This window comes from Barbus barbus (genome assembly GCF_936440315.1).
Source record: "Barbus barbus genome assembly, chromosome: 11".
Classification (NCBI taxonomy): Eukaryota; Metazoa; Chordata; class Actinopteri; order Cypriniformes; family Cyprinidae; genus Barbus; species Barbus barbus.
In genome coordinates this window covers 14,846,345-14,870,004 of record NC_136739.1, presented here as the reverse complement: position 1 = coordinate 14,870,004, position 23,660 = coordinate 14,846,345, and the positions used below count along the sequence as shown (strand labels likewise).

Here is a 23,660-nt window from a genome sequence, read left to right as displayed (position 1 = left end):
GGTTTTACAATGAGAAATCTACAGTGAAATATTGTATTTAATAAAGTAACCTATAGTAAATATACCCTGCACACTTCCCTGCTACCAAGTATGCAAAAAGCATTATGTGTAACCAGTCAGATTTCTGAATAATGTTGTTCCATTTTTTTTCCAGCACAAAAACATTCATTTATCTTTTAATTAATGAAAATTAAACAAATCTTATTTTTTTGGAAAATAAAGGGGATTTAATATTACAATTAAAACATTGAAGACATTTATGATTATTCCTTAAAAATAAGGTTTTAATCATTTTAGTAGGCTATTACGTACATTCTACTGAACAATAGGAATATATTTCTGCCGCAATGTCTACAATTGAAATCAATTGAATATGAAAATATGGTTTATTAAACAACCAAACAATTTCAACAAATTACTAGTTTTATAATTTAAAAAATCATATTACAAAGCTATAGAATATGTACACTAACCTATAAAATGCTGATTCAAACATATCAATATCAAATGTTCACTTAAGACATGAATACATTCAAGAGACATTTTAAGTGACAGCATTGTTGGAATCTGTATTGTGAAGATACAGTAATAGTGCAATTACAGTGCAAGGCATTGTGTGCATACATACAGCAAAAGAAACATTAACATTTATACTGGCCATGAGATTTCAGGAGGCAATAACTGCAAACTCTTCAGTGAGTGTGTGTGTTATGCCATGTACCAATTGAGATTGACATATTTGTCAATAATTACAGTACATATCTCATCCCATATATCAACCTCTGGAATCACTGGTGTCTCGTAACAAAAAGTAACAATGCTTAAACTATCAGACACCTGCAGCAATAACAGCAACTCTAAAAACTAATCCAGCATAGATTTTTGGAGATGTCAATAATGTGACAGGACACTAAGTCCTTGTCAAAACCTGATACAGCGTTGACAGCCTTCGTACCAGAAGAACACTAATGTTTGAGGATCAGTTTTTTGGAAAGAGAAACGGCAAAAGCTTTTGGTTGTTTAGCTGTTCTTTTAGCAAACAGTTGGCGCCCGTCCCATTGCTTGTTCAGGTGGTTGTTCTTTGAGTACCGTCGGTCCAGAGTTGGAGGTGTGGCTGGAGGGCCAGTGGTCCACAGAGGTGGAGGGGGTGAGGGCAGGAGGGAGAAGGCTGTCAAGCTCTTGTCTTTGTCCCGTCTTAAGCAACCACTCATGAAACTTTTGCTCCACTATGGCCTGAAACTGCCGCCTCTGGACCCTTTAAAACAACGAAGACCAAATGTCTCAAAAACAAGAAAAACTTACTGACCATATGATTATTATGGAGATGCATTATAATTTTACATCAGATTTAATAATAATGCTAGACTTATCTAGATTTAAACTTTGTTTAAAAAGAAAATAAACATCACAGAATTGTTTTAAACCTACATAAGCCCAAACATATTAATATAATGAATACATATTTTACACACAAATCAACAACAACAAAAAAAATAATAATAATTCAATTCTAAAAAATAGAAATATATATAAAATATTTGTTGCAATAAACCAAAATAATTTTGTTATGGAATGCTCTTTAAAGAAAAAAAAAAAAAACTCAAATCAACAATAAAAGTGACTAGCGCAATGTGACAGCACTAGAATTCATTAAAATCAACAAAACTGTTTATAAAAAAATAATATAATTAATATAATATATATTTTTTATAATAAACTGAAATAACCTTTTGTCAAGGAATGCACAAAAAAAAATTATAAAATAAAACCAATAACAACAACAGCAACAATAATAAAAGTGACTGGAACAATGCAACAGATGGAAAATAAATAAATAAATCATTAAAATCAGCAGAGCAAATGTCTTTCGGCTCCAAATGTGGGTGCATCACTAAACCTGTGCCCAGAGATGTTCACAAGTCTGGTCACGAGTCCGAGTCGAGTCTTAAGTCATTTAATGGCTCGCTAAAAAATCCCATTCAGAATCCTCATGTATTGAATTCTTCTTATTTATGAAGCCGTTTTATAGGCTATAGACAAAATATACAGGTCCTTTTCAAAAAATTAGCATATTGTGATAAAGTTCATTATTTTCTGTAATGTACTGATAAACATTAGACTTTCATATATTTTAGATTCATTACAACACAACTGAAGTAGTTCAAGCCTTTTATTGTTTTAATATTGATGATTTTGGCATACAGCTCACGAAAACCCAAAATTCCTATCTCAAAAAATTAGCATATCATGAAAAGGTTCTCTAAACGAGCTATTAACCTAATCATCTGAATCAACTAATTAACTCTAAACACCTGCAAAAGATTCCTGAGGCTTTTAAAAACTCCCAGCCTGGTTCATTACTCAAAACCGCAATCATGGGTAAGACTGCCGACCTGACTGCTGTCCAGAAGGCCATCATTGACACCCTCAAGCAAGAGGGTAAGACACAGAAAGAAATTTCTGAACGAATAGGCTGTTCCCAGAGTGCTGTATCAAGGCACCTCAGTGGGAAGTCTGTGGGAAGGAAAAAGTGTGGCAGAAAACGCAGCACAACGAGAAGAGGTGACCGGACCCTGAGGAAGATTGTGGAGAAGGACCGATTCCAGACCTTGGGGGACCTGCGGAAGCAGTGGACTGAGTCTGGAGTAGAAACATCCAGAGCCACCGTGTACAGGCGTGTGCAGGAAATGGGCTACAGGTGCCGCATTCCCCAGGTCAAGCCACTTTTGAACCAGAAACAGCGGCAGAAGCGCCTGACCTGGGCTACAGAGAAGCAGCACTGGACTGTTGCTCAGTGGTCCAAAGTACTTTTTTCGGATGAAAGCAAATTTTGCATGTCATTCGGAAATCAAGGTGCCAGAGTCTGGAGGAAGACTGGGGAGAGGGAAATGCCAAAATGCCTGAAGTCCAGTGTCAAGTACCCACAGTCAGTGATGCTGGTGTTGGTCCACTGTGTTTTATCAAGGGCAGGGTCAATGCAGCTAGCTATCAGGAGATTTTGGAGCACTTCATGCTTCCATCTGCTGAAAAGCTTTATGGAGATGAAGATTTCATTTTTCAGCACGACCTGGCACCTGCTCACAGTGCCAAAACCACTGGTAAATGGTTTACTGACCATGGTATTACTGTGCTCAATTGGCCTGCCAACTCTCCTGACCTGAACCCCATAGAGAATCTGTGGGATATTGTGAAGAGAAAGTTGAGAGACGCAAGACCCAACACTCTGGATGAGCTTAAGGCCGCTATCGAAGCATCCTGGGCCTCCATAACACCTCAGCAGTGCCACAGGCTGATTGCCTCCATGCCATGCCGCATTGAAGCAGTCATTTCTGCAAAAGGATTCCCGACCAAGTATTGAGTGCATAACTGAACATAATTATTTGAAGGTTGACTTTTTTTGTATTAAAAACACTTTTCTTTTATTGGTCGGATGAAATATGCTAATGTTTTTAGATTTTTGGGTTTTCATGAGCTGTATGCCAAAATCATCAATATTTAAACAATAAAAGGCTTGAACTACTTCAGTTGTGTTTTAATGAATCTAAAATATATGAAAGTCTAATTTTTATCAGTACATTACAGAAAATAATGAACTTTATCACAATATGCTAATTGTTTGAAAAGGACCTGTATGATCTATGATCTGCTTTGTAAAAAAAAAAAGGTGTTAAGATGTAAGGTTAATATGCATCCAGCCTGTTACTTATGTTTTAATTCAGTACCATGTTCAGAACAGTTTTTCTGTAATCAAATTCTATAAAAAACGTCTGATCTACCACGACACATAAGGAAATAGCCCGTGACACAGATATTACAAAGCCATACAAATAAAGGATTTCTTTATGATATAAGTCAGGGGTATTCAATTAAAGTTCCAAGAGGCACGGCCTCTATATTTTCTTTCAAGCAGAGGTCCGGACAAAAATAAATAAATAAAAGTACATTTTTTACATGTATTGTATTTATACATTTAGATACATGCGAGGCCATGTGACAGAAAAAATACTGTTCAGGGTTTTCCTCCTGAAATCTATACCATTTTAATATTTTACTTAAAAGCATTATCTACTAAAAACATGTAGCTACAATAATCGAAACGTTCTCATCTTGACCAGAAAAGAAAAATAACCAGCAGTTTCAAAGTTTAAGTTCTGTCCTAGCCATCTAACAACAATTTTCCCAATTATAATTACAAGATTCTTTTGAAATGTTCTTAGCCTACAGATTAATCATGCTAAATGTATCAGAAACGTCTTGTCATATCTGGTTTGAACAGTCAGTCATAGGTTATAGATGGATAAATAGATAGTAAGAAAAATAACTATATTTGCAGCATTGTTTTTTTCTGCTGTGTTTTATTGAAAGTATAACCTATAATTTTGCTGCTCACCATGTTTCTGTTGTTGTTAAAATAACCGCATCATCCGCGCCAGCACGCGCCCGAAGTTAGAGGGAGAAAGCGCACAGAGCTGAAAGGGCTTGACTTAAGCGCGTTTGGCTTTAGATAAAAATACTAGAGGATATAGCGCTGAAAGATATTTGCCGTAAGCGACCCTGAGCACTTGTTATGTGATCAGCTCCGCTGTTTTGACGTGCTGCTCACATAAAATGGTGCTCGAGTTGCTTTTAAATTATTCACGAGTCCTTTTCCTCGAGTCAAGTCTGGAGTCATTTCAGGTCAAGTCTGAAGTCTATAAAAATGCGACTCGAGTCCGAGTCACTAACTCGAGTGCCCATCTCTGCCTGAGCCCATGTTTACTTAACTATGATCTGAACATGGCTAAAGACAGTACTACAACCTTGAAAGGAATGGAAAAGTGGGCTCACTTGTGTAGGTGTGCTTCCTTCACGGTCTTCTGCCAATCCTCTATCGTCTTCTCTCGGCTCTCCACGGCCTTCTGGTAGTCTGCTGGCAGGCCCCAAGGGATCTCACAGTTATCCCCCTCCATTTGAAAGGGTATCACCAGCGGGTAAAACTCAGAAGGGGGCTGGATGCGGTAGCAGCCAGTGTCTGTAGCGGAACCCTCGGCTCCAAACAACAGAGGTTGGTCCCATAAATTGGGAACCACAGCTAGGCCCACACTAGCCATGTGGTCCTCTAGGGTGGGATAATGTGTGTGGAAGGGGCCCAGTGTGAGAGACACATTTCCAGGAAGGAGAAGGGGTCGAGTAGAAGTGAGGGCATGGATTGTGCAATGAGAAGAGCCACCTACAGTCAGACGGCCAGCCACACACACCACACGAACATTCTCACAGCTCTGAATGTGGACGCTGGTCCCCACCGGGCCTAGAACCACTGTACTGTTCCTGCACCTATCCAAGGTCACAGACCTGCAAGATAAGGACTTAGTTTTACATTGATGTTTACAAACTCCAAAAAAATGACTAAATGACATCAGACTATGACAGCATTTAATTTAACTTTCTTTTGACATGAAGTCCAGGTAAGGCAATGCTTATTATTAGAATTATTAGGAATGAGACATGATAGTTGACTCAACAACAGATTAGTTGATTAATGTATAGGGGTGTGCGATATTGACAAAAAAATTATATCTGGATATTTTCTGGGATTTTATGGATAACGATATTTAGACAATATTTTACTGTATGTTATTGTGCTGGTACCTTAAGGACTGTCGTGGACAGCTGACTCCTAAAGTTTTTGATATTCTTCATATTCTGTGTGGTGTTCAGTTCACACTGATAGAAATTAATCTTTTCCAACAAGTTTAAACTGATTTTTACATTTTATGGGCATTTTTACCTTTATAAAGCCATTTTTTTCTAAAAGTGTCCATTATCTTTTGAGTCAAATTCTTACATTTAATCAATTAATGAATTAGAATAATAAGACTTTTGGGCTGTTACCAAGCAAATTAAATCAGTATCAACAAAATTAATCTTTGCAATGCAGATAAAAAAAACTGAAGCTGCATCTGAAGTAGAATTTAGATGCATTTACACACTGTTTAATGCAAGACATGAATGCATTTAACCTGCAATTACAACTGCATTTATCATGTTTTGATATATGAAACCGTTAAATACCGATATTTGAAATTATTTAAATAATAAAAAGATCCTTTGAATGTGAAATTAAAATCGCCAGCAGGTGGCAGCAAGTCACTGTTAATAAGTGGTTTCTTAAATCTCTGCAAACATATGATATTTTTATGCTTTAGTAGAGTCAAAATCCTACATACAGCACCTCTAAGTAACTAAACTCAGCTTCATTGTTTGTAGAGAGAGAGACGCAGACAATTCTCACATCTCTTTCACTCTCAAAATGGCCATATTTGAGAACAAAAATTCAAGTAGTTTGCATCACTGGAGATAGCTGTCGGTCATTTAACATTTCTATTGTAAAACAGTTGACTAAAATTAAATGATTAACAGGCTGTGTGACTATGAGAAGTTATTACATCAAAATGTACGTCAGTATGCAGTTTTCCCTATTGCTCACGTGCCAGCGATTATCCCTCTGCCTGCCACTGTTGGCACGCGTGCCGTAGGTTGCAGACCCCTGATTTAATATCATGCATCCCTTAAAAGTTCAAAGCTCCATAAATAAACAACTTAAAAACATTTAAAAGCAGTTGTGTGATACCGCAAATGGTCTAAAAATGACAAATGTATCGCCCATGTGCTTTTTAAGAAGTTACCTTTCAATTTCATATCCAAATTATTAATGCTAGCCTTCGAGTAGAATTCAACTTCGCCAAAAATATAGGCTATTAATATAAAAAAAAATTAAAAAATCCACTCTAATATTAATAACACCTTTTATCTCTACAGGCCTTCTGCACATTGCAGCTAATGTGTGCATGGAAAGATACAAACTCCAACAAGCAGTGCTAAAAAGTAAATACAACGCATACACAAATATGAACTACATATTAACACTGAACTAAATAATACTACTAATAATAATAATAACTATTATTATTATAAAAAATAAATAAACATAATTAGTGATCAACCGATATTGATTTTTTTATAACCGATACCAATTATTTGCATGTTTATGTGCCCGATAACCGATATGCAGAACCAATATTTATTTACTGTTATAAAGTAAATAAATGACTGCGTGAAGTAAGTCCATACTTCACTTTGGTTTTTCCTCCTTTCAGTCATCTTAACAAAAAATGTTTTGAGAATTAGCAGTCTTTCATGCAGGGCTCTAGACTCATTCTTCCCACTGATCTCACTTTTGCGACTAACTCTCTCAGTTGGTCGCACAAGCACATAATTTGGTTGCAATTTGTTTGTTTTTTTTGCTACAACATTTGATTAACCAATGCATGCTGATGAACTTTTATCATAGTTTATAGTTATATGTTAATGAAAGTTTTCAACATTCAACTCGTTCTTTTTTATCAGTATTATTTGTGATTTAAATTTTGTGAACAGGAATTCCTTTTTTCGTGCGCTTTCACTTTCAAATTTGCGATCTTGGTGTCACATTTTACAAGAAAAGATAATTGTCTGTTTTGCTTATATCTACATCTTTCACTTTTTAAGTCTAAAACAAAAGATGGATTCATTGTTATTCTTAATTAAAAAGCACAACAACAATAAAACAGTAGGTTACAATGACAAACTAGCTTACATAACATTTATTAACAAAAGCTAATAAGACCAGGCATGGCATAGGACACATCACATGCTGTATTATATACGACTAATAAATTACAGAATGTTTAGCAAACACTGAGGAATCAAATAATAAAAATATTAAAAAAATTAAGGAAAGCCTCCATAGCAAGCGTGAGGTAAACAGCAAAGATAACAAGCTTCTCAAAATGAAAACAAAAAGAAAAGTAAAACTAAACTGGCTGTCGCTGACAGGACTTGCATGTTTTTTTCTACAAGAACACCAGCATGTTCACCTTCTCTGGTTTAAGAAGCGGTCTTTTACTTTAGTTTGAATTTTGGTCGCAGTCTAGAGCCCTGTCATGTTAAATAATCTTTGCATTACAACAATTAAAAACATTTTATTTATAAAAAGCTTTAGCAGCACCACTAATATTAGCAGTAAGCAAAATAAATGTAGAATGTCTAATGTTTTCAAATGGAGAAAATAAATAAAAGGACAGGAGTCATATCAACTTCAATTTTAACTACAGTTTTAGTAGGTTTATAAGCTGTTTAATAGGCTAAAGAGTGAAGAATAATTCACTGGATAATGTTAATTCACTGAATAATACTCTCTGGAATATTGGAATATAACAAGCATTGTATTTTATTGCATTTCTCAACTGGCATGCTCTAAATTATGCTGCTGACAGCGCGGTTTATCTATGCGTTTACACAGAACTATACTCAAACTGCGATCGATTGCAGAGATAATAAATCATTAATTCCCATAGAGTTGTATTAATTTAGAGGTTTATAAATGAAGTAATGGTTATATAGTAGGGATGTAATGATTACCGGTTTGACGATAAATCATGATAAAATTCCCCACGGTTAGTATTACCGTTTCATATTTTAATTATCATTAAAGCCGTATTCGATTACCGCGATCTGAACAACTCACGATACATAAATACTGTCCAGCATAAAGCAGCGTGTAACAGTCTCACGAGCGCACGGCAGCAGAGTATTTTCATTCTGAGTGAAAACAGGGAGGTTTTAAAAGAGTGCTGAGGGAATTATACAAATTAATATATCGGTGAATTAATTATATGAATGTACCTCTGAAGGATCTGACTGTCTTCAGAAACGATTCAATGGCATTTTGTTTTCATCTTCGCTCCATGTAATACCTAAAGGAAGCGTTCTTAAACACAATACTGCTTTGTTCGCGGAGTTCACGGGAATCAGCTGTAATTCAGCTTTTCCATATAAAGCGCCACCTGCTGTCAGAGAGTGGATTTACAGACACTTATTTACATTCAGCCTGTGTGCAGTTTCTGTCTGGCCAAAAAACGGACCAAATTTGCATGACCTTGTGTAAATTTTAACCGGTTGATGAAAAACAAGCTTATATGGATTCTATACATTCAAACAATTCAGATAAGCTATATAGAATTATTTATGGAGCAGATAAGTGGATAGAGAGTTGGACTTGTAACCTGAATAACCAACACTCTCTCCACCCTCAATAAATACCACGATTGAGGTGAGACCCTTGAGCAAGGCACCGAACCCCCAACTGCTCCCCGGGGCGCCGCAGCATTGGCTGCCCACTGCTCTGGGTGTATGTTCACTACTGTGTGTGCACTTGGATGGGTTAAACACTAATTCTGAGTATGGGTCACCTTACTTGGCCACACACCACTTCCCCCTCCCCTTCCCCTTATTAATCAATTATCATTTTGACTTAACTCTTTTCTTTAAAGGCTGAAATGTGAGGTTTACCTTTATATGAAACTTTTTCAAAGCTTTATTTGAACATTTACATTATTTATTTGAGCATGCTATTAAACTGGTGTCAGTCAAGTTGTCATTTAAAATCCAGACCTCATTGGTAATGTTATTGTTTTAGTGATTATGCAAACAAAAAGTCATTTTATTTGCTGTTTGTTGATTTTTAAGTATAAAACTTGAAGTGATTTATGTATCGGTACTTTTTGAACATCTCCAGCACATTTTAACAATACCGTGATAATACTGATAACCGTGATAATTTTGGTCACTATAATCATGATGAGACATTTTCATACCGTTACATCCCTATTATATAGTAAATGTTAATACAATTTAGGGTGCTTCAAAAAAGTGAATCTTGTTAAAAGTTACATGCAGTGGCCGTGCTGAGCATTTTTTGAGCATCAACCGCTGATTGAATTGCAATATGAAAGCGGCTTCACAAGACTAACGATGAGCATATAGACAGAGAGAGAATTAAATTAAATGCTTTTATTTCCAACATGCAATCATTCATGGCTGTATTATTTAAAGTTACGTCTTTATTGGGAGAGGACTTGACGGATTATCTACATGACTCCGACTTCACGAGACTAATAGACAACAGAGAGAGAATTAAATTCAATGCTTTTATTTCCAACATGCTCTAATTCATGGCTGTGTTATTTCAGGCAAAGTTATATCTTTATAGGGACAGGGCTTGACAGAGTATCTTATTTATCATATTTCTTAGAGCCAAGTTGCATAAACTACATATCAGGCATTTATGTAATACATCTAATTTGTGCATTAATGACTGTAATATTAAATAGTTTACTAACTACAGCAAATCAAGTACCTGCACGCCGTTGTTGTCTCGTCTTCCCTCAGACGCGCTGCAATTGCATCCTGCGCGCAATTCTCAAAACACCCACAAGATGGCGGTGTTTATCGGTGAATCCGATATTACAAAACCGATATGCGATTATGGAAAAATGCTTAAATATTGGGAAAAATATCGGTAAAAATCGATATATCGGTCGATCTCTACATATAATATAATATAGACAATCAGACAGAGAGAAAAAGTGTATTTGATACCCAATTAACAATAAAAGAGCATTGATTCCTCACCTCAGAGGAGAGAGAAGGTAGATGAAAGCCTCACTGCAGTGGTGGAGTTTGATGTTGGCATTATTCAGCTTTTCAGAGTCTTTGGCCAACGTCTGTTTGCAGACCTGCGACATGAGCAAGAGTCGACTTCCTAGAGGAGCCATGTGGGTATTTCTGAATATTTTGGCTTTCTTTAGGGTGCCCTCTACTACAAAACAAAATATGAAGTGTTACTGATACTATAATCTGGTTAACCTCAATCATTTTAAGATAGACAAATTCAAACCATTTTATTAAAGATGATGGTTTTGGTACTGTTCCTATGTAAATTATATCTTTGTATATGAAAATGTGTGTTTCCACTCAGCACTCACACACAATTTAAATGAAACTAAACCTCAAATATTCCTAAACAACGTTTTATTTGTGAAACTTTAAAAATTCCTGAAAAAAAAAAAAAATCACCTACAAGTTTATTCCTTTGACAAGAACTTCCAGTTTACCTTGCAGTGCCCATGCCAGTCTCTTTCCCGACTCTGAGCAGGTGGAGATGCCGAAGGGATTGAGGCAAAGGGCCTGATGCAGAAACCCCTGGAACTGCTGCAGAGAGTAGGAGCGGCTGAGCTTGGAGAATCCTGCCTGGGACTGCAGTGGTGAACGGCTGAGGAGCTTGTGGATTGGGTGCACGGTACGGCTATGGCTCACAGATCCTTCCAGCAACAAACTGAGGCTTTCCAGGGCCTCTGAAGTGAGCTGGCTGTCACGCAGAACCTGCACTGAACTGCTCAGCTGGCCTGGCTCCACTAGTAACTCCAAAAGCTCAGACAGGTGTGTCTGGATGAAAGTAAGATGAGCCTGGTCGTCCCAGTTCTGGTAAAACAGAAGGAATAAACAAACTACTATGCAAAAGTGTAATCGTTATACACCAAAAAACCTGATCCTTTCTTCCTACAGTATTCAGGCATAATGTAATGTAATTGTCTGATGAACAAGTTAAAGTACATTCAGAGGGCGTATAAAAGCTGGGGTGGTGATGGCGCAGTGGATAAGACACATGCCTTTGGTGTGAGAGACCCGGGTTCGAATCCACTGTGAGACACCAATGTGTCCCTGAGCAAGACACTTAACCCCTAGTTGCTCCAGAGGCGTGCGACCTCTGACATATATAGCAATTGTAAGTCGCTTTGGATAAAAGCGTCAGCTAAATGAATAAATGGAAATGTAAATGTAAAATCTGATGATGTCTGAGGATTTCACCCCAAAAAATAAAACTTACATTTAGCATTTTTTTTTATTAATATTTAAATTATTGTACATTATTTTCAGGATACCAAATTGCAATTTCATTAATTAAATAAAATAAAAACAAACAAATATATTTCTGCTATATATAATTATTAACTATTTGTACATACACATACAAAACTGTTCAAACGATTTTTAAGGTTTTTGTCTTTTATGCTAAACTAGGCTTTAAAGGAACATCATTTATTACAAAATGAAAGTATTTACTGTCATTTTTAGATCAAGTATTAATTTATAAGAAATAAATTCTAACTGACCCCAAATTATATAAAATTATGAAAATATGCCTCAATGAGACTTATTTTTTCATAAAATTCACCCACACACCTTATTTTGGGAGCTTATTTTGGTGTCTCTCTCAGAGGAGGAAGAGGGAGATCGTGATCTGGGACTTGGCCACTCTTCCCCAATCAGTGACGTGCGGAGAGAGATTCGGTTCAGTTGCTGTAGATACAGGAAGAGTAGAAACTGCCGAGTGTCCACTGACAGCTAAAAGAAGAGACAGAGAAAATAATTAGTACAGCAGAACGGTAATCATACTGTCTAACAGCACTACACCATTTTTCTCTTACATTGCAACGCTGCCTGTCGAGCTCCTTAGGAGTGTGGCACTGCGACAAGGCTTCTGCCCACTCTAATCTCTGCTCTGCAGAACGAGGCATCAACAGATCAAAAGTATCAAAATACAGCCAGGCAAGCTCCTCTGCCAGCTGCAGTTTGCCACAAGCGATGTGTCGCCACATGTGCCAGCCAAGCCTGGGGAAGCAGCCGTCCCGGGTCCGGACGTAACAAGCCATCTTGCGCAGATAATGCATGCTAAATTTGCTTGGGGGTGTGGCAGGAAGCACCCCGATCAGGAAGGGCTCCAGACGTGGCCATACACATGCTGTGTATTTGTCCATTTCTATTGAAGAAAAAAAGATTTGTTCAAACAAGTGAGCGGAGTCTGGGAGAAAGTACCTTTTTACCAACAACATGGCTGTGTACGTCCATAAGTGATAATGCACTGGCAAATTGCATAATGTGTTATAGACAATAATAATAATAATTTAAGTCTAGTCGTGACGTATTGTCAAGTATGGTGACCCATACTCGAAATTGGTGCTCTGCGTTTAACCCATCCAAGTGCACACACACAGCAGTGAGTAGTGAACAAATGCACACACACACACACACACCGTGAACACACACCCGGAGCAGTGGGCAGCCATTTATGCTGCGGCGCCCGGGGAGCAGTTGGGGGTTCGGTGCCTTGCTCAAGGGCACCTCAGTCGTGGTATTGAGGGTGGAGAGAGCACTGGACATTCACTCCCCCCACCTACAATCCCTGCCAGCCCGAGACTCGAACCCGCAACCTTTCGATTACGGGTCCAATTCTCTAGGCCACGACTTCTCCTTAATAATAATTAATAATTATTAACCATTATTATCATTTAACCATATTATCATATAACCATTTTAATAAATATTATTAAAAAATAAACCATTAATAATAATAATAATAATAATAATATGAATGGTAAGAAATGGTAACAATAGAAAAACTGGATAGTTTACAATACAACTGGAAAGTCAAGGTAAGAATTTTATCATATCAATCTGAGCTAACGTTAGATGTATGAGGTAAAAGTCAAGCAATTTCCTAAGGAACCACTTGATGGCCTTGTTAAAATTAATTTGCAATATTTCCATGACAACCACATCATTCCAGTGTGTGTGTGTGTATACTTGTTTGATTTGGTTTGAAGTCATAATATTTCATTTTAAGGATGAGAAACATGACCATTAAGAATAGTATAATTAATATGACTTATCTTTAACAAATCAACAGTCGTTGAAGTTTATCATTATGTCAAATCTACTCAGCTGTAAAACAATGCTATTTTTCTTCTTAATTAAATGTTCCACGTCAATCCATAATGTTTTTGTATGTATTGTATACAACGGAAAATAAATGGCTTCCCTTACGCCAAGTATCCAAACACAGAAAACAAGACGTGGAGAATCTGTTTTGCAAAATATTTATATTACTAATAACAATGATGTCAAACTTTCGATGTATGCAAGATGTGGATCAGTCAGCCAGCTTTGACAAGTTTAGCAACATCTTTCCCCAAACTACACCGACACAGTGATAACGGACTCGCCTCTTTTCTCCTCAACTTACCTGATCACTGAAAGTTGCAGGGCTTCAAAAGGCGGTCGCCATTAATGGGTTAATATATAATAAACTTATACAACATATATATTTAAACTGAAATGCTTTCCGATGCTGTCCACACCGACGCGTGCGCGACCCGATACCAAACTGAGGCGCCTCGCGAACGCGCGCTGCTATGCCGCTCAAAACGTCATTATTTTCTTCCTTTCATTCACTCCACCATTATTAGAGGTCCACACAACCACCAAACCGCCACCTTAAAATAATAAACTAGTTCAAGCCTAATAAACATGTAAGATTTTAAAAGAAATATTATCTCTAAGAAAACAAACAACGATAAAACCGCACAACTGTTCATATGCGGTTGCCATGTCTGCGTCACAACGTGACGTAACACGAGTGCAGTCCGACCTTATTTCAAAACAAAGGTCCTATGATGGTGAAACTGAATTGATTGATGACTTGACAAAATGCATACAAAAAAACAACCTTTTTTTTTTTTTGCTAGCAGGAATGAAAATCACGATACTCTAATATTTGGTGTTATAAATCTTGAATTATTCGTTCTGAACAAAGACAGCCTTCTGTTAGAAGTGTCTCTCACGATTTCAAAATAAAAGTTAGACAATTTAGTCTAATATTTAAACTATTTAATTTTCTTATTCGTGTTTTAGTAAATGTAACCTAGTTTTAATTCTTTTTTTTATATTTTAATATTCTTTTAAATAAACAATACATACTTAAATAAGAGCTATACAAGACAGTAGTGTGTGAAATTTTAAGCTTAGTCCTTCCAAAAGAGAAACACTATCAACCTTATATTAAGACTGCCCATATATTACTCTTTATACACAAATTAGTAATAAATAAAAAAAACTCTCCAAATGCTTTGACATGTATGGCTCAAGGCGCATGCGCGGATGTGCAGGAAGTGCTCGCAGACCGATAACCAGCTGATAGATCAACAGCCGAACAGCCACCGCCAAAACAGCCGCGACTGGCAACAACAGGTAAATATCGCTAATTCTGGTAGTTTTATATGACTCTATGTAAGTAAAGGAGGTGTGATTATTTTAGAAATTGGTGTTCATGGCACCGCTCGGCCCGCTTCGCCTGGATCGAGACGAGTCACGTGTCTGTGCATCTAATGCATCATATCAGATACACTCACCTGACTGTCAGAGTTATGGATTAGATCACGTACACACACCGGATTATTACAGTTATGTATTTGATCAGTAGACATATGCTTGATTATTACAGTTATTTATCAGATGAGTCGACATAGCCAACTCCTGATTGTCAGATTTATTCATCAGGACCAAAAGACATGCACCTGATTATTGGAGTTATTAGTCAGATCTATAGATTTTCGCCTGATTATTAGCGTGATTAATCAAATTAATAAACATACGCCTGATTTTTTAAGTTGCTAATCAGATCGATGGACATACACCTGATTATTAGACATGTTTGTTGGACTTCTGCATTAAATCACATACAGTATACAGATGACAAACTGGTAAGAATTCTGGATTAAAGACGTTATGTAAAACTGGTCTAATAGTCAGGTTATAAATATATTCTAGATTAAACACAGCATTCAAATGGACAAATGCTGCATCATGCAGTGGCCACCCTATAATTTCATTATGTGAATCATGCAAATCATGGTAACTCTTCATTTTATAATGTAATGTAAATGTCAAGTAATATGTGTAAATGCAATTCATTACAACAACATTGTCAATATAACTGTACATACAATCAGGTAAACAAAGTTGTTGCATTTAAAGTGCACATTTATATTTCTTTAATGCCTTTATATTGCTGTATGAGATGGCCAGCAGACTTCGACCTATGTACTTAAAACGTTAAGTTATAAATATTTGCAAACTCGGAGAGCAGAATAGCACACGACTGACAAACCACTAAGAGGTGACAGTTTCACAAACCTGGTGGTTTTCCTCCTGCAAAACATCTAGGTTATGGATCATTGTTTATGTCGACATCCATGACAGAAGGAATTTGCAACAATATAAATTCATTCTTTTGGAGAAATGGGGAATTTGGAATGTACGAGGGGGCTGTACTTTCAGTAACCAGATATTTTCACTGAGCTAAGAGTTGATGAGTAAATCAATCTTGAAGTTCACTTGAGGTTAGATACTTGCCACCTTGTTTTCTTAAAACATTTTTAAGCTGTTGAACCAGAAATATTATTCATGACAATTTATGGCACACAGATTTAAACGGTCATGAGGATGTTTAGCAATGCGGTATTACCTAAGAAATGTTGTGTTGCTTTACTCATCAGCTTCCCTATTTCAGGTGAGAACTGATTCACTACATAGAGCATCTGTGGTTCTGACTGCTGACTTGAAAGTTAAAATTTGGCTGTGTATGAAGTCAACTGTATTCTCACTTCTGTCCTCCAATTTTGCTTGTTATTTGATTTGTTTTAGTTTAGTTTTGCTATAGCCAAAATATAGCATCATTTACTCACTCTCATGACTAGTTGTCTTCTGTGGAACATAAAGAAGATATTTAAAAAAAATGTCTCCAGTATGTTTTGAATTACTTGTAATGGCAAAAACAGTCATTTTAACTCTCCTTTACCAGAATGTTTTAGTTGAACGTTACTTCCTCTTTCACTACCCGTTCCACTTATATTCTACACTTATTGTTGTTCATTTTTTAGCATCACAGTCTGACAGCTGTCCTCACAACTTTAAAAGAAGTCTCCAGTACTAAAAAAGAAACTTGTCGACTGCTTTGAGTTGCTGCTTTTAGAGACACTGTCAGGGAGGACGGCCACCCTTCCTACATCATGAGCACTCGCGGGACCGGCAGGGCCAATGGAAGCCTACCGCAGACCAAGATCTGCCAGTTCAAATTGGTGCTACTGGGAGACATGGCTGTCGGCAAGTCCAGCCTGGTGCTGCGCTTTGTTAAGGGCCAGTTTGATGAGTTTCAGGAGACCACCATTGGAGGTGAGGCATAGGTGATGAATTTGAATCGGGTATTGATATTTAGGTACATTCCTATATACAGTACCGTTCTAAAGTTTGGAGTCAGTAAGATTTTGTTTTTTAAATAAATTATTAATTTAATTCAGCATAGAAGCATAAATGCTGTTCTTTTGTACTTTCTATTCATCAAACATAGATGGAAACGCCTCACCTTTAGGTGACAACTCAAAAAGATCAGAATAGGTCACCTATGAGATTTGCTTAGATCCAATGGGAAAGTGTTTTTATGAGGGGGGGCTGGTTGTAGACTGGTCATAACTTATTATATTCAGTTATGAAAAGGTAGACTGGTCTTATTTATATTGGAAAAGTAAGACTGATAACCACATGGCAACTGCTAGTAAGTTTTATATAGTATTTTTTGTACTCTTTACTAAACGATGTCTAAAAAGGGTAATATTTTATGTATTTGAGGTCTTAGATGTTAGAACAGTGAAGAGAGATCAGGCAAACATTTAGCATTTTAGGTCAGCATTGCCATTTAATCAGCCAATATTGTCTTATATAGCCTGCATAGCACTTCATCTTTTATAACATGGGATTTTGACCAAATATATTCAATCTTGATTTTTGTAAAATGTTGCAACAAGATGTTATTTCTTATTTATTTAGTGAAAAATTTCAGTTTTTGACATATAAAGTAATAAAAAATATATAAAAAAAATCTTAACGTAACTATAAATGAGCATGTAAAACAAATATCTTAAAAAAAAAAAAAAATCCCATGTGGAGCATGCCCCCAGTTCTCACCTTACCTGTTTACATCTCTGATCAAAGAATCCTTAAAAAAGGTTTCCTCAGCATTGATGATAGTAAATATTTCTTGAGCACCATATCAGCATATTAGAATAAGTTCTGAAGTATCATGTGACACTAAAGACTGGAGTAATGGCTGCTAAAAATTCAGCTTTGCTCTCAGAGAAATAAATTGTAAAATATATTCAAATAGAACACATTGTCATAATATTTCCCAATACTACTGGTTTTGCTTTTATTTTTTGTGCAAATAAATGCAGCCTTGGTAAGTATAAGAGATTTCTTTCAAAAACATTACAAATATTACTGACCCCAAATTTTTTAATGGTATTGTACATAATTTGGTAGATTCTTTTACCATGCACAACCAATTGTGCCACAGGAACACATCAAGATAGCACTTCAAATAAACACTTCTAGAGCAGGAAGAATACCTGGGAGAACTTTGTAAATTCAGAGTCTCATTGGGTGTGAGCAATACAGTTAGCAATGCTGAGAACACACTTGTGGATCCTTTATAGCGATTCGTAACACTGTTAATTGATCTTAGTCATAGATGTGTGAGCATGTTGACAAACCAGGTTCATTATCTCAGAGTATAATCTTCACACTAGAATTTGCAAACATTAGACTTTGGCTCCCAGAAATTAGAATGAGACAGATAACGTACAAATGGACTTACTGCAACACTAATATCAGACTGGAGTACTGCCAAGTAAATCATTCATTAGCTTAAATATGTTGTTTATACTTGCTTTAGCCTTGCTGCATTTATATGCCGATATCAAGATGCATCATATTATTAATCTTTGAAACTTGTTGTCTGTTGTCCACCATCAGCTGCATTCTTGGCACAGTCTGTTTGTCTGGATGACACTACGGTGAAGTTTGAGATTTGGGACACGGCTGGACAGGAGCGCTACCACAGCTTGGCCCCCATGTACTACCGTGGAGCCCAGGCAGCTATTGTAGTTTTTGACATCACCAAGCCTGTAAGTTTACAATGGTACACACTTCATACAAAGGAAGCAAAGTTTTCTTTGGTAAAATAGTAGATTTGTTGCTTAGTCTTCAGCCATGTGTTTGTAGGAAACATTTGAGCGAGCAAAGGCTTGGGTGAAAGAGCTGCAGCGGCAGGCCAGTCCCAACATCGTCATTGCTCTCGCAGGAAACAAAGCTGACCTAGCGGACAAGAGACTCGTGGAGTATGAGGTCATATCCGTTTTTTTATCATATTTCAAGAGATGGGAGGTGTTAGGTTCTTTCCTGTCAATAAAGCAGCAAAAAGAATCGCATTGTGGTTTGATTTATAAATACCTCTGGGATTATTGCATGTGTAGTGTGCTGCTGCTGTTTTTATTTCAACGCACACAGAACAGAATAAAAAAGTTTCAGTGTCGATGGAGTATCATTCAAAAGTTTGTGGTCGGTAAGAATTTTTTATTGTTTTGAAAAAAGCATTTATTTGATCCAAAATACAGCAAAACATTAATATTATACTATTTAAAATAACTGTTTTCTATTTTAATATATTTTATAATGCAATTATTCTAGTGATAGCAAAGCAGAATTTTCAACAGCCATTACTTCAGTCTTCAGAAATCATTCTAATATGCTGATTTAATGCACAGGAAACATTGCTTATTATTATCAATGTTTTGTGAGAACCGTGATACATTTTTTCAGGATTTTTTAATGAATAGAAAGTTTAAAAAAAACAGCATTTATGTGAAATCAAAATCCTTTGTAACATTACAAATGTCTGTACTGTCACTTTTGAACAATTTAAAGTATCTTTGCTGAATAAAAGCATATATATATATATATATATATATATATATATATATATATATATATATATACTTTTAATAGTTGTGTTAACAGTGGTACATTTTATATTATAATTATTATTTCAACCCAAACTGTTGACCTTTTCTCTAATGTCTTGTGTGCAGTAACCAAGACATTCATTTTACATTTATGTACAGGAAGCCCAGACATATGCAGAAGACACAGGCTTGCTTTTCATGGAAACCTCTGCCAAGACTGCAATGAATGTAAACGAGTTGTTCCTGGCAATTGGTGAGTGATAAAGCTGTCTTCTTACTAGTGTACTCTGTACAGGTTATTGGTACTACAGTGAAGCTATATTATCTACAACTGTCATCATTGTGACAGACCTTATTTTTTTTTAATAAGTAATAAGAGTAGTTACTATTGTATTTTAAGAAAAACTATGATTACTAGGGTAAGTGCTTGTAAGGGGCTACAAACTATTGTTAGTATTTTGTTTACAGGTAGAATGAAAAATTCACATGGTATACTGTAACAGTACCAGATTTTCCAGATCGTTTCTTAATTATGTTGCATTATTCTTTATCTGTGAAGTTGTGACGTACATCCGAGTGAAACAGACTATCAAAAAAAGTGTTTCTTTCAATCAGATGTTGATTAGATGGAGGCAGATCTGAACACAACCTTCAGTTGATTGTAAGAAAAGGTCAGGGTTTAAACAAATGATTGAAGATGTCTGGCATATGTCACCAAAGAGAACTCTGTTTACTGGCTTATCAAGTTTTTGACATTTTGATTAAAAATTAAAAGTAAAAAAAAAATGCATGGATGAACTATTCACAATAAAATTAATAACATTAGTTAATATATTATATATATATTATTAATATAAATAGAGTGAATTTCATTTCATGCCAAATTTAAACAAAAGATTAACAATATGAACAGTGTTCAGGCTCTTCATTTTTCATTCAACTTTTTTTTTTATTCATCAATAGCAAAAAAGATGCCAAAAACAGACACCCAAAACCCCACGCATGCTGCCCGACACAGGGGGGTAAACCTGCAGGACCCAGATGCACAGTCCACTCGAAGCTGCTGTGGGAACTAAAGGCCTGTCAACACTCCATCACGGGAGACCACCGACACCTTATCCTTCCCAAAATCCCACCCTTCACCCTTTCACCTCCTAAGACGGAGACGGAAAGAAATAGACAGAGAGAGGAATAACAGAAAGAGATTGAGGGAAAATCCCTCAGTGATGCCATTAAAAGATTTTTCAAGGAAGACTTCTGTTGGACAGGGCAGAAAGCAAACGGACGATGGACTCTGTCATATCTGGCAGTAAATATGGATTCTGTATTGTTTTTAAGTCAACAATAATTTTAGCCTCTGTTCATTTTCATTATGCAAGCACCAGGGTGTCACCCAAAGAGAAAAGAGATACATGAACTCAGAATGAACAGAAGAATTATTTCATCGACAAATCCTGTTCTCAGTCCTGGAATGAACCGAGATAGTCCATAATGCCCCCTTAAAACAACTAGAAGTCTTCAAGCATCCGTATGTTATCCGTAAGAGTATCCGGGTTATCCGGGTATGCTCTGGGCTCTCCCTCTCTGATCCCAACTCTAACACTGGAAGGACGTCAGCACCTTAGCCTAAACTAACCCTTGCAATTGTTCAACCATGAGCCACATCTACTACATTTTTAAACTACAAAAGGAACACTGAAGCAGAAGTTTTTCTTTCACCCTGAGCTTGTTTTTTCAGCCTCCAGCTTTATTTATTACCTTTGTTTGAACTGGTCTCCCTTACGTAACTCGTCATTCATCTTAGACCCAAAAAGTATTGAAGAACATCAATGTTGTCTTCCCTATCCCATTTCCTTCTCCCGACCACATTGACCTTGAAGTTCAGTGTTGAAGTTAACGAAACAACAGCAAGCTCTACGATGCCTTCTCTACGTTCTGGTCGCTTTGTGTAAACTACTGTTTGAGAAACAATCGACAAATCATTTACAGCATATTGGCAGCAATCAGATGACTGATCGTAAATCATTTCGCTTCTAAAGTAATCACAGAATAACGCACATTGATTCATCTGGAAAAGGAAGTCATGCAATACCAGGCCAATGTCTCTATGTTATTAAAAAGCAACAAAAATATTCAAGCACCCGCAAATCAACAACGTGAATGATTTAGCAAGTGATGTTGTGCGATATGTTGGGACGGCAAATAACAGCAAGGGAATTTTTGGCCCACAAAGCCCTTGAAAAAGTGGAAAAAAACAGAAGTGCCTACTCCGTTTTTTCCGTGTTCTTTGTTTTGGGCTTGTTTGAGGTTGTCAGACCGCCGAAAAGTAGCGTTTCGAGACGTTGGCCCGAAGTGTACAGGCAATAACCTGTAAGAATAATTAGTTGAGCGTGTTAGTAACAGTCATTTATGAAGTTTTGTTTTATGGATGCTGTTTGTTTGTGTATAAAAATGAATTTTATTTCAAATTGATTTTAGTCTGTAATTTAATGGGTACATTAGGTATCATGATATGGTGTCACACAGCTAGAAGTCATTTGTCATGTGTCTTCAGGTCCACCTTTTTTGTGGAATAGATCTGATCTCCTGTTAACACCTCTGTGAACTGAAATGTTAAATAAAGCTGTGCTGTTCTGCTATGAATGAAATGTGGCTTTAGTTTCTGTGGCTTTTTGACTAGCCTTGATCTAAACCTCTACTAACCGTCATTAATGAGGAAATAGCATTCAACAGTTGTCACTGTAATATTTACCCTTAAAACTAAACTGTCTAAACTAAATGCCATTAGCAGCACCAAGTGATATCGCAAACATAAGGACCAAACAGGTTTCCCAAATGCTCCTGGTGCTAAATGCTAATAGATAGCGCTCTCGGTGTTGTGCTGCATTCCACAAACAGAACTTTGGAATTCCCCCCTCCTCCTGCTTGAATATAACCGGAAAGGCACTCGAGGTCAAACATCCAACTTGAAAAGTAAGTCCTTCCTAATCCACCGTTCACAAGTTAATGGGTTTTAGATAAATGCCTTAAAGTTTGTGGTTAACCCAAGTGCAATATTTTCACATTTTATTATTTATGACATAACATACAGGGTGGGCCATTTATATGGATACACCGTAATAACATGGGAATGGTTCGTGATATTAAAGTCCTGTTTGTGGCACATTAGTATATGTGAGGGGGCAAACTCCTCAAGATGGGTGGTGACCATGGTGGCCATTTAGAAGTCGGCCATCTTGGATACAACTTTTGTTTTTTCAATAGGAAGAGGGCCATGTGACACATCAAACTTATTGGTAATGTCACAAGAAAAACAATGGTGTGCTTGGTTTCAACGTAACTTTATTCGTTCATGAGTTATTTACAAGTTTCTGACCACTTATAAAATGTGTTCAATGTGCTGCCCATTGTGTTGGATTGTCAATGCAACCCTCTTATCCCACTCTTCTAAGGGGGTCAGATCGGGAGCCCTTGGGGGCCATTCAACTGGCCCACGACGACTTCCCTGAGTTTTTCCAGCAAGATGGTGCACCACCACATTATGGGTGCCAGGTCCGAGCATTCCTAGATGAACAGTTTCCTGGAAAGTGGATTGGTCGTCGTGGGCCAGTTGAATGGCCCCCAAGGTCTCCCGATCTGACCCCCTTAGACTTTTATCTTTGGGGCCATCTGAAGGCAATTGTCTATGGTGTGAAGATACGAGATGTGCAGCACCTGAAACTACGGATACTGGATGCCTGTGCTGGCATTTCTCCTGCGGTGTTGCTATCAGTGTGTGAAGAGTGGGAGAAGAGGGTTGCATTGACAATCCAACACAATGGGCAGCACATTGAACACATTTTATAAGTGGTCAGAAACTCATGAACGAATAAAGTTACGTTGAAACTAAGCACACCATTGTTTTTCTTGTGACATTACCAATAAGTTTGATGTGTCACATGGCCCTCTTCCTATTGAAAAAACAAAAGTTGTATCCAAGATGGCCGACTTCTAAATGGCCACCATGGTCAAAACCCATCTTGAGGAGTTTGCCCCCTCACATATACTAATGTGCCACAAACAGGACTTTAATATCACCAACCATTCCCATGTTATTACAGTGTATCC

At 36.9% G+C, this 23,660-nt stretch overlaps 2 protein-coding genes across 6 annotated transcripts; one reads left to right on the top strand and one right to left on the bottom strand.

Moving 5' to 3' along the window:
* Positions 1 to 151: 151 nt before the first annotated feature.
* Positions 152 to 14,331, bottom strand: LOC306876602 (TBCC domain-containing protein 1). Of its 2 annotated transcripts, none has more exons than XM_079427901.1 (7): positions 13,943 to 14,331; positions 12,348 to 12,679; positions 12,103 to 12,264; positions 10,974 to 11,340; positions 10,492 to 10,678; positions 4,828 to 5,331; positions 152 to 1,255 (listed from the first exon to the last, which is right to left on the bottom strand). In XM_079427901.1, exons 2-7 carry the CDS (start codon positions 12,675 to 12,677, stop codon positions 1,033 to 1,035), a joined length of 1,773 nt encoding a protein of 590 aa, XP_079284027.1. In that variant the 5' UTR covers positions 12,678 to 12,679; positions 13,943 to 14,331; the 3' UTR covers positions 152 to 1,032. The 2 variants fall into 2 exon arrangements, with proteins under 2 accessions (XP_079284027.1, XP_079284028.1); XM_079427902.1 differs by having other exon boundaries at positions 212 to 1,255; positions 10,492 to 10,675; positions 13,943 to 14,328.
* A 515-nt stretch (positions 14,332 to 14,846) lies between these two features.
* Positions 14,847 to 22,205, top strand: rab5b (RAB5B, member RAS oncogene family). 4 transcript variants are annotated; one of them, XM_079428893.1, is made up of 7 exons: positions 14,855 to 14,946; positions 16,638 to 16,929; positions 18,565 to 18,716; positions 18,814 to 18,936; positions 19,713 to 19,806; positions 20,169 to 20,224; positions 20,517 to 22,205. In XM_079428893.1, the coding sequence occupies exons 2-6, from the start codon at positions 16,767 to 16,769 to the stop codon at positions 20,177 to 20,179; spliced, it is 543 nt and encodes a 180-aa protein (XP_079285019.1). In that variant the 5' UTR covers positions 14,855 to 14,946; positions 16,638 to 16,766; the 3' UTR covers positions 20,180 to 20,224; positions 20,517 to 22,205. The 4 variants fall into 4 exon arrangements, with proteins under 4 accessions (XP_079285018.1, XP_079285019.1, XP_079285016.1 ...); XM_079428892.1 differs by lacking the exon at positions 20,169 to 20,224 and having other exon boundaries at positions 14,847 to 14,946; XM_079428890.1 differs by lacking the exon at positions 20,169 to 20,224 and having other exon boundaries at positions 14,858 to 14,946; positions 18,814 to 19,153; positions 20,517 to 22,204.
* The last annotated feature ends 1,455 nt before the right edge of the window (positions 22,206 to 23,660 follow it).

Bases quoted from the DNA above. Each gene is read 5' to 3' on its own strand.
- LOC306876602 (XM_079427901.1), bottom strand. From the start codon at position 12,677: ATGGACAAATACACAGCATGTGTATGGCCACGTCTGGAGCCCTTCCTG. The intron at 10,679-10,973 runs GTAAACTGGAAG...TTTGTTTTGTAG, and splicing joins ACTGGCATGGGCACTGCAAG to TAGAGGGCACCCTAAAGAAA. The intron at 1,256-4,827 runs GTGAGCCCACTT...GTTGTTTTAAAG, and splicing joins AAGGAAGCACACCTACACAA to GGTCCAGAGGCGGCAGTTTC.
- rab5b (XM_079428890.1), top strand. From the start codon at position 16,767: ATGAGCACTCGCGGGACCGGCAGGGCCAATGGAAGCCTACCGCAGACC. The intron at 16,930-18,564 runs GTGAGGCATAGG...GTCCACCATCAG, and splicing joins TCAGGAGACCACCATTGGAG to CTGCATTCTTGGCACAGTCT. The intron at 19,154-19,712 runs GTAAGAATTTTT...ATTTATGTACAG, and splicing joins CATTCAAAAGTTTGTGGTCG to GAAGCCCAGACATATGCAGA.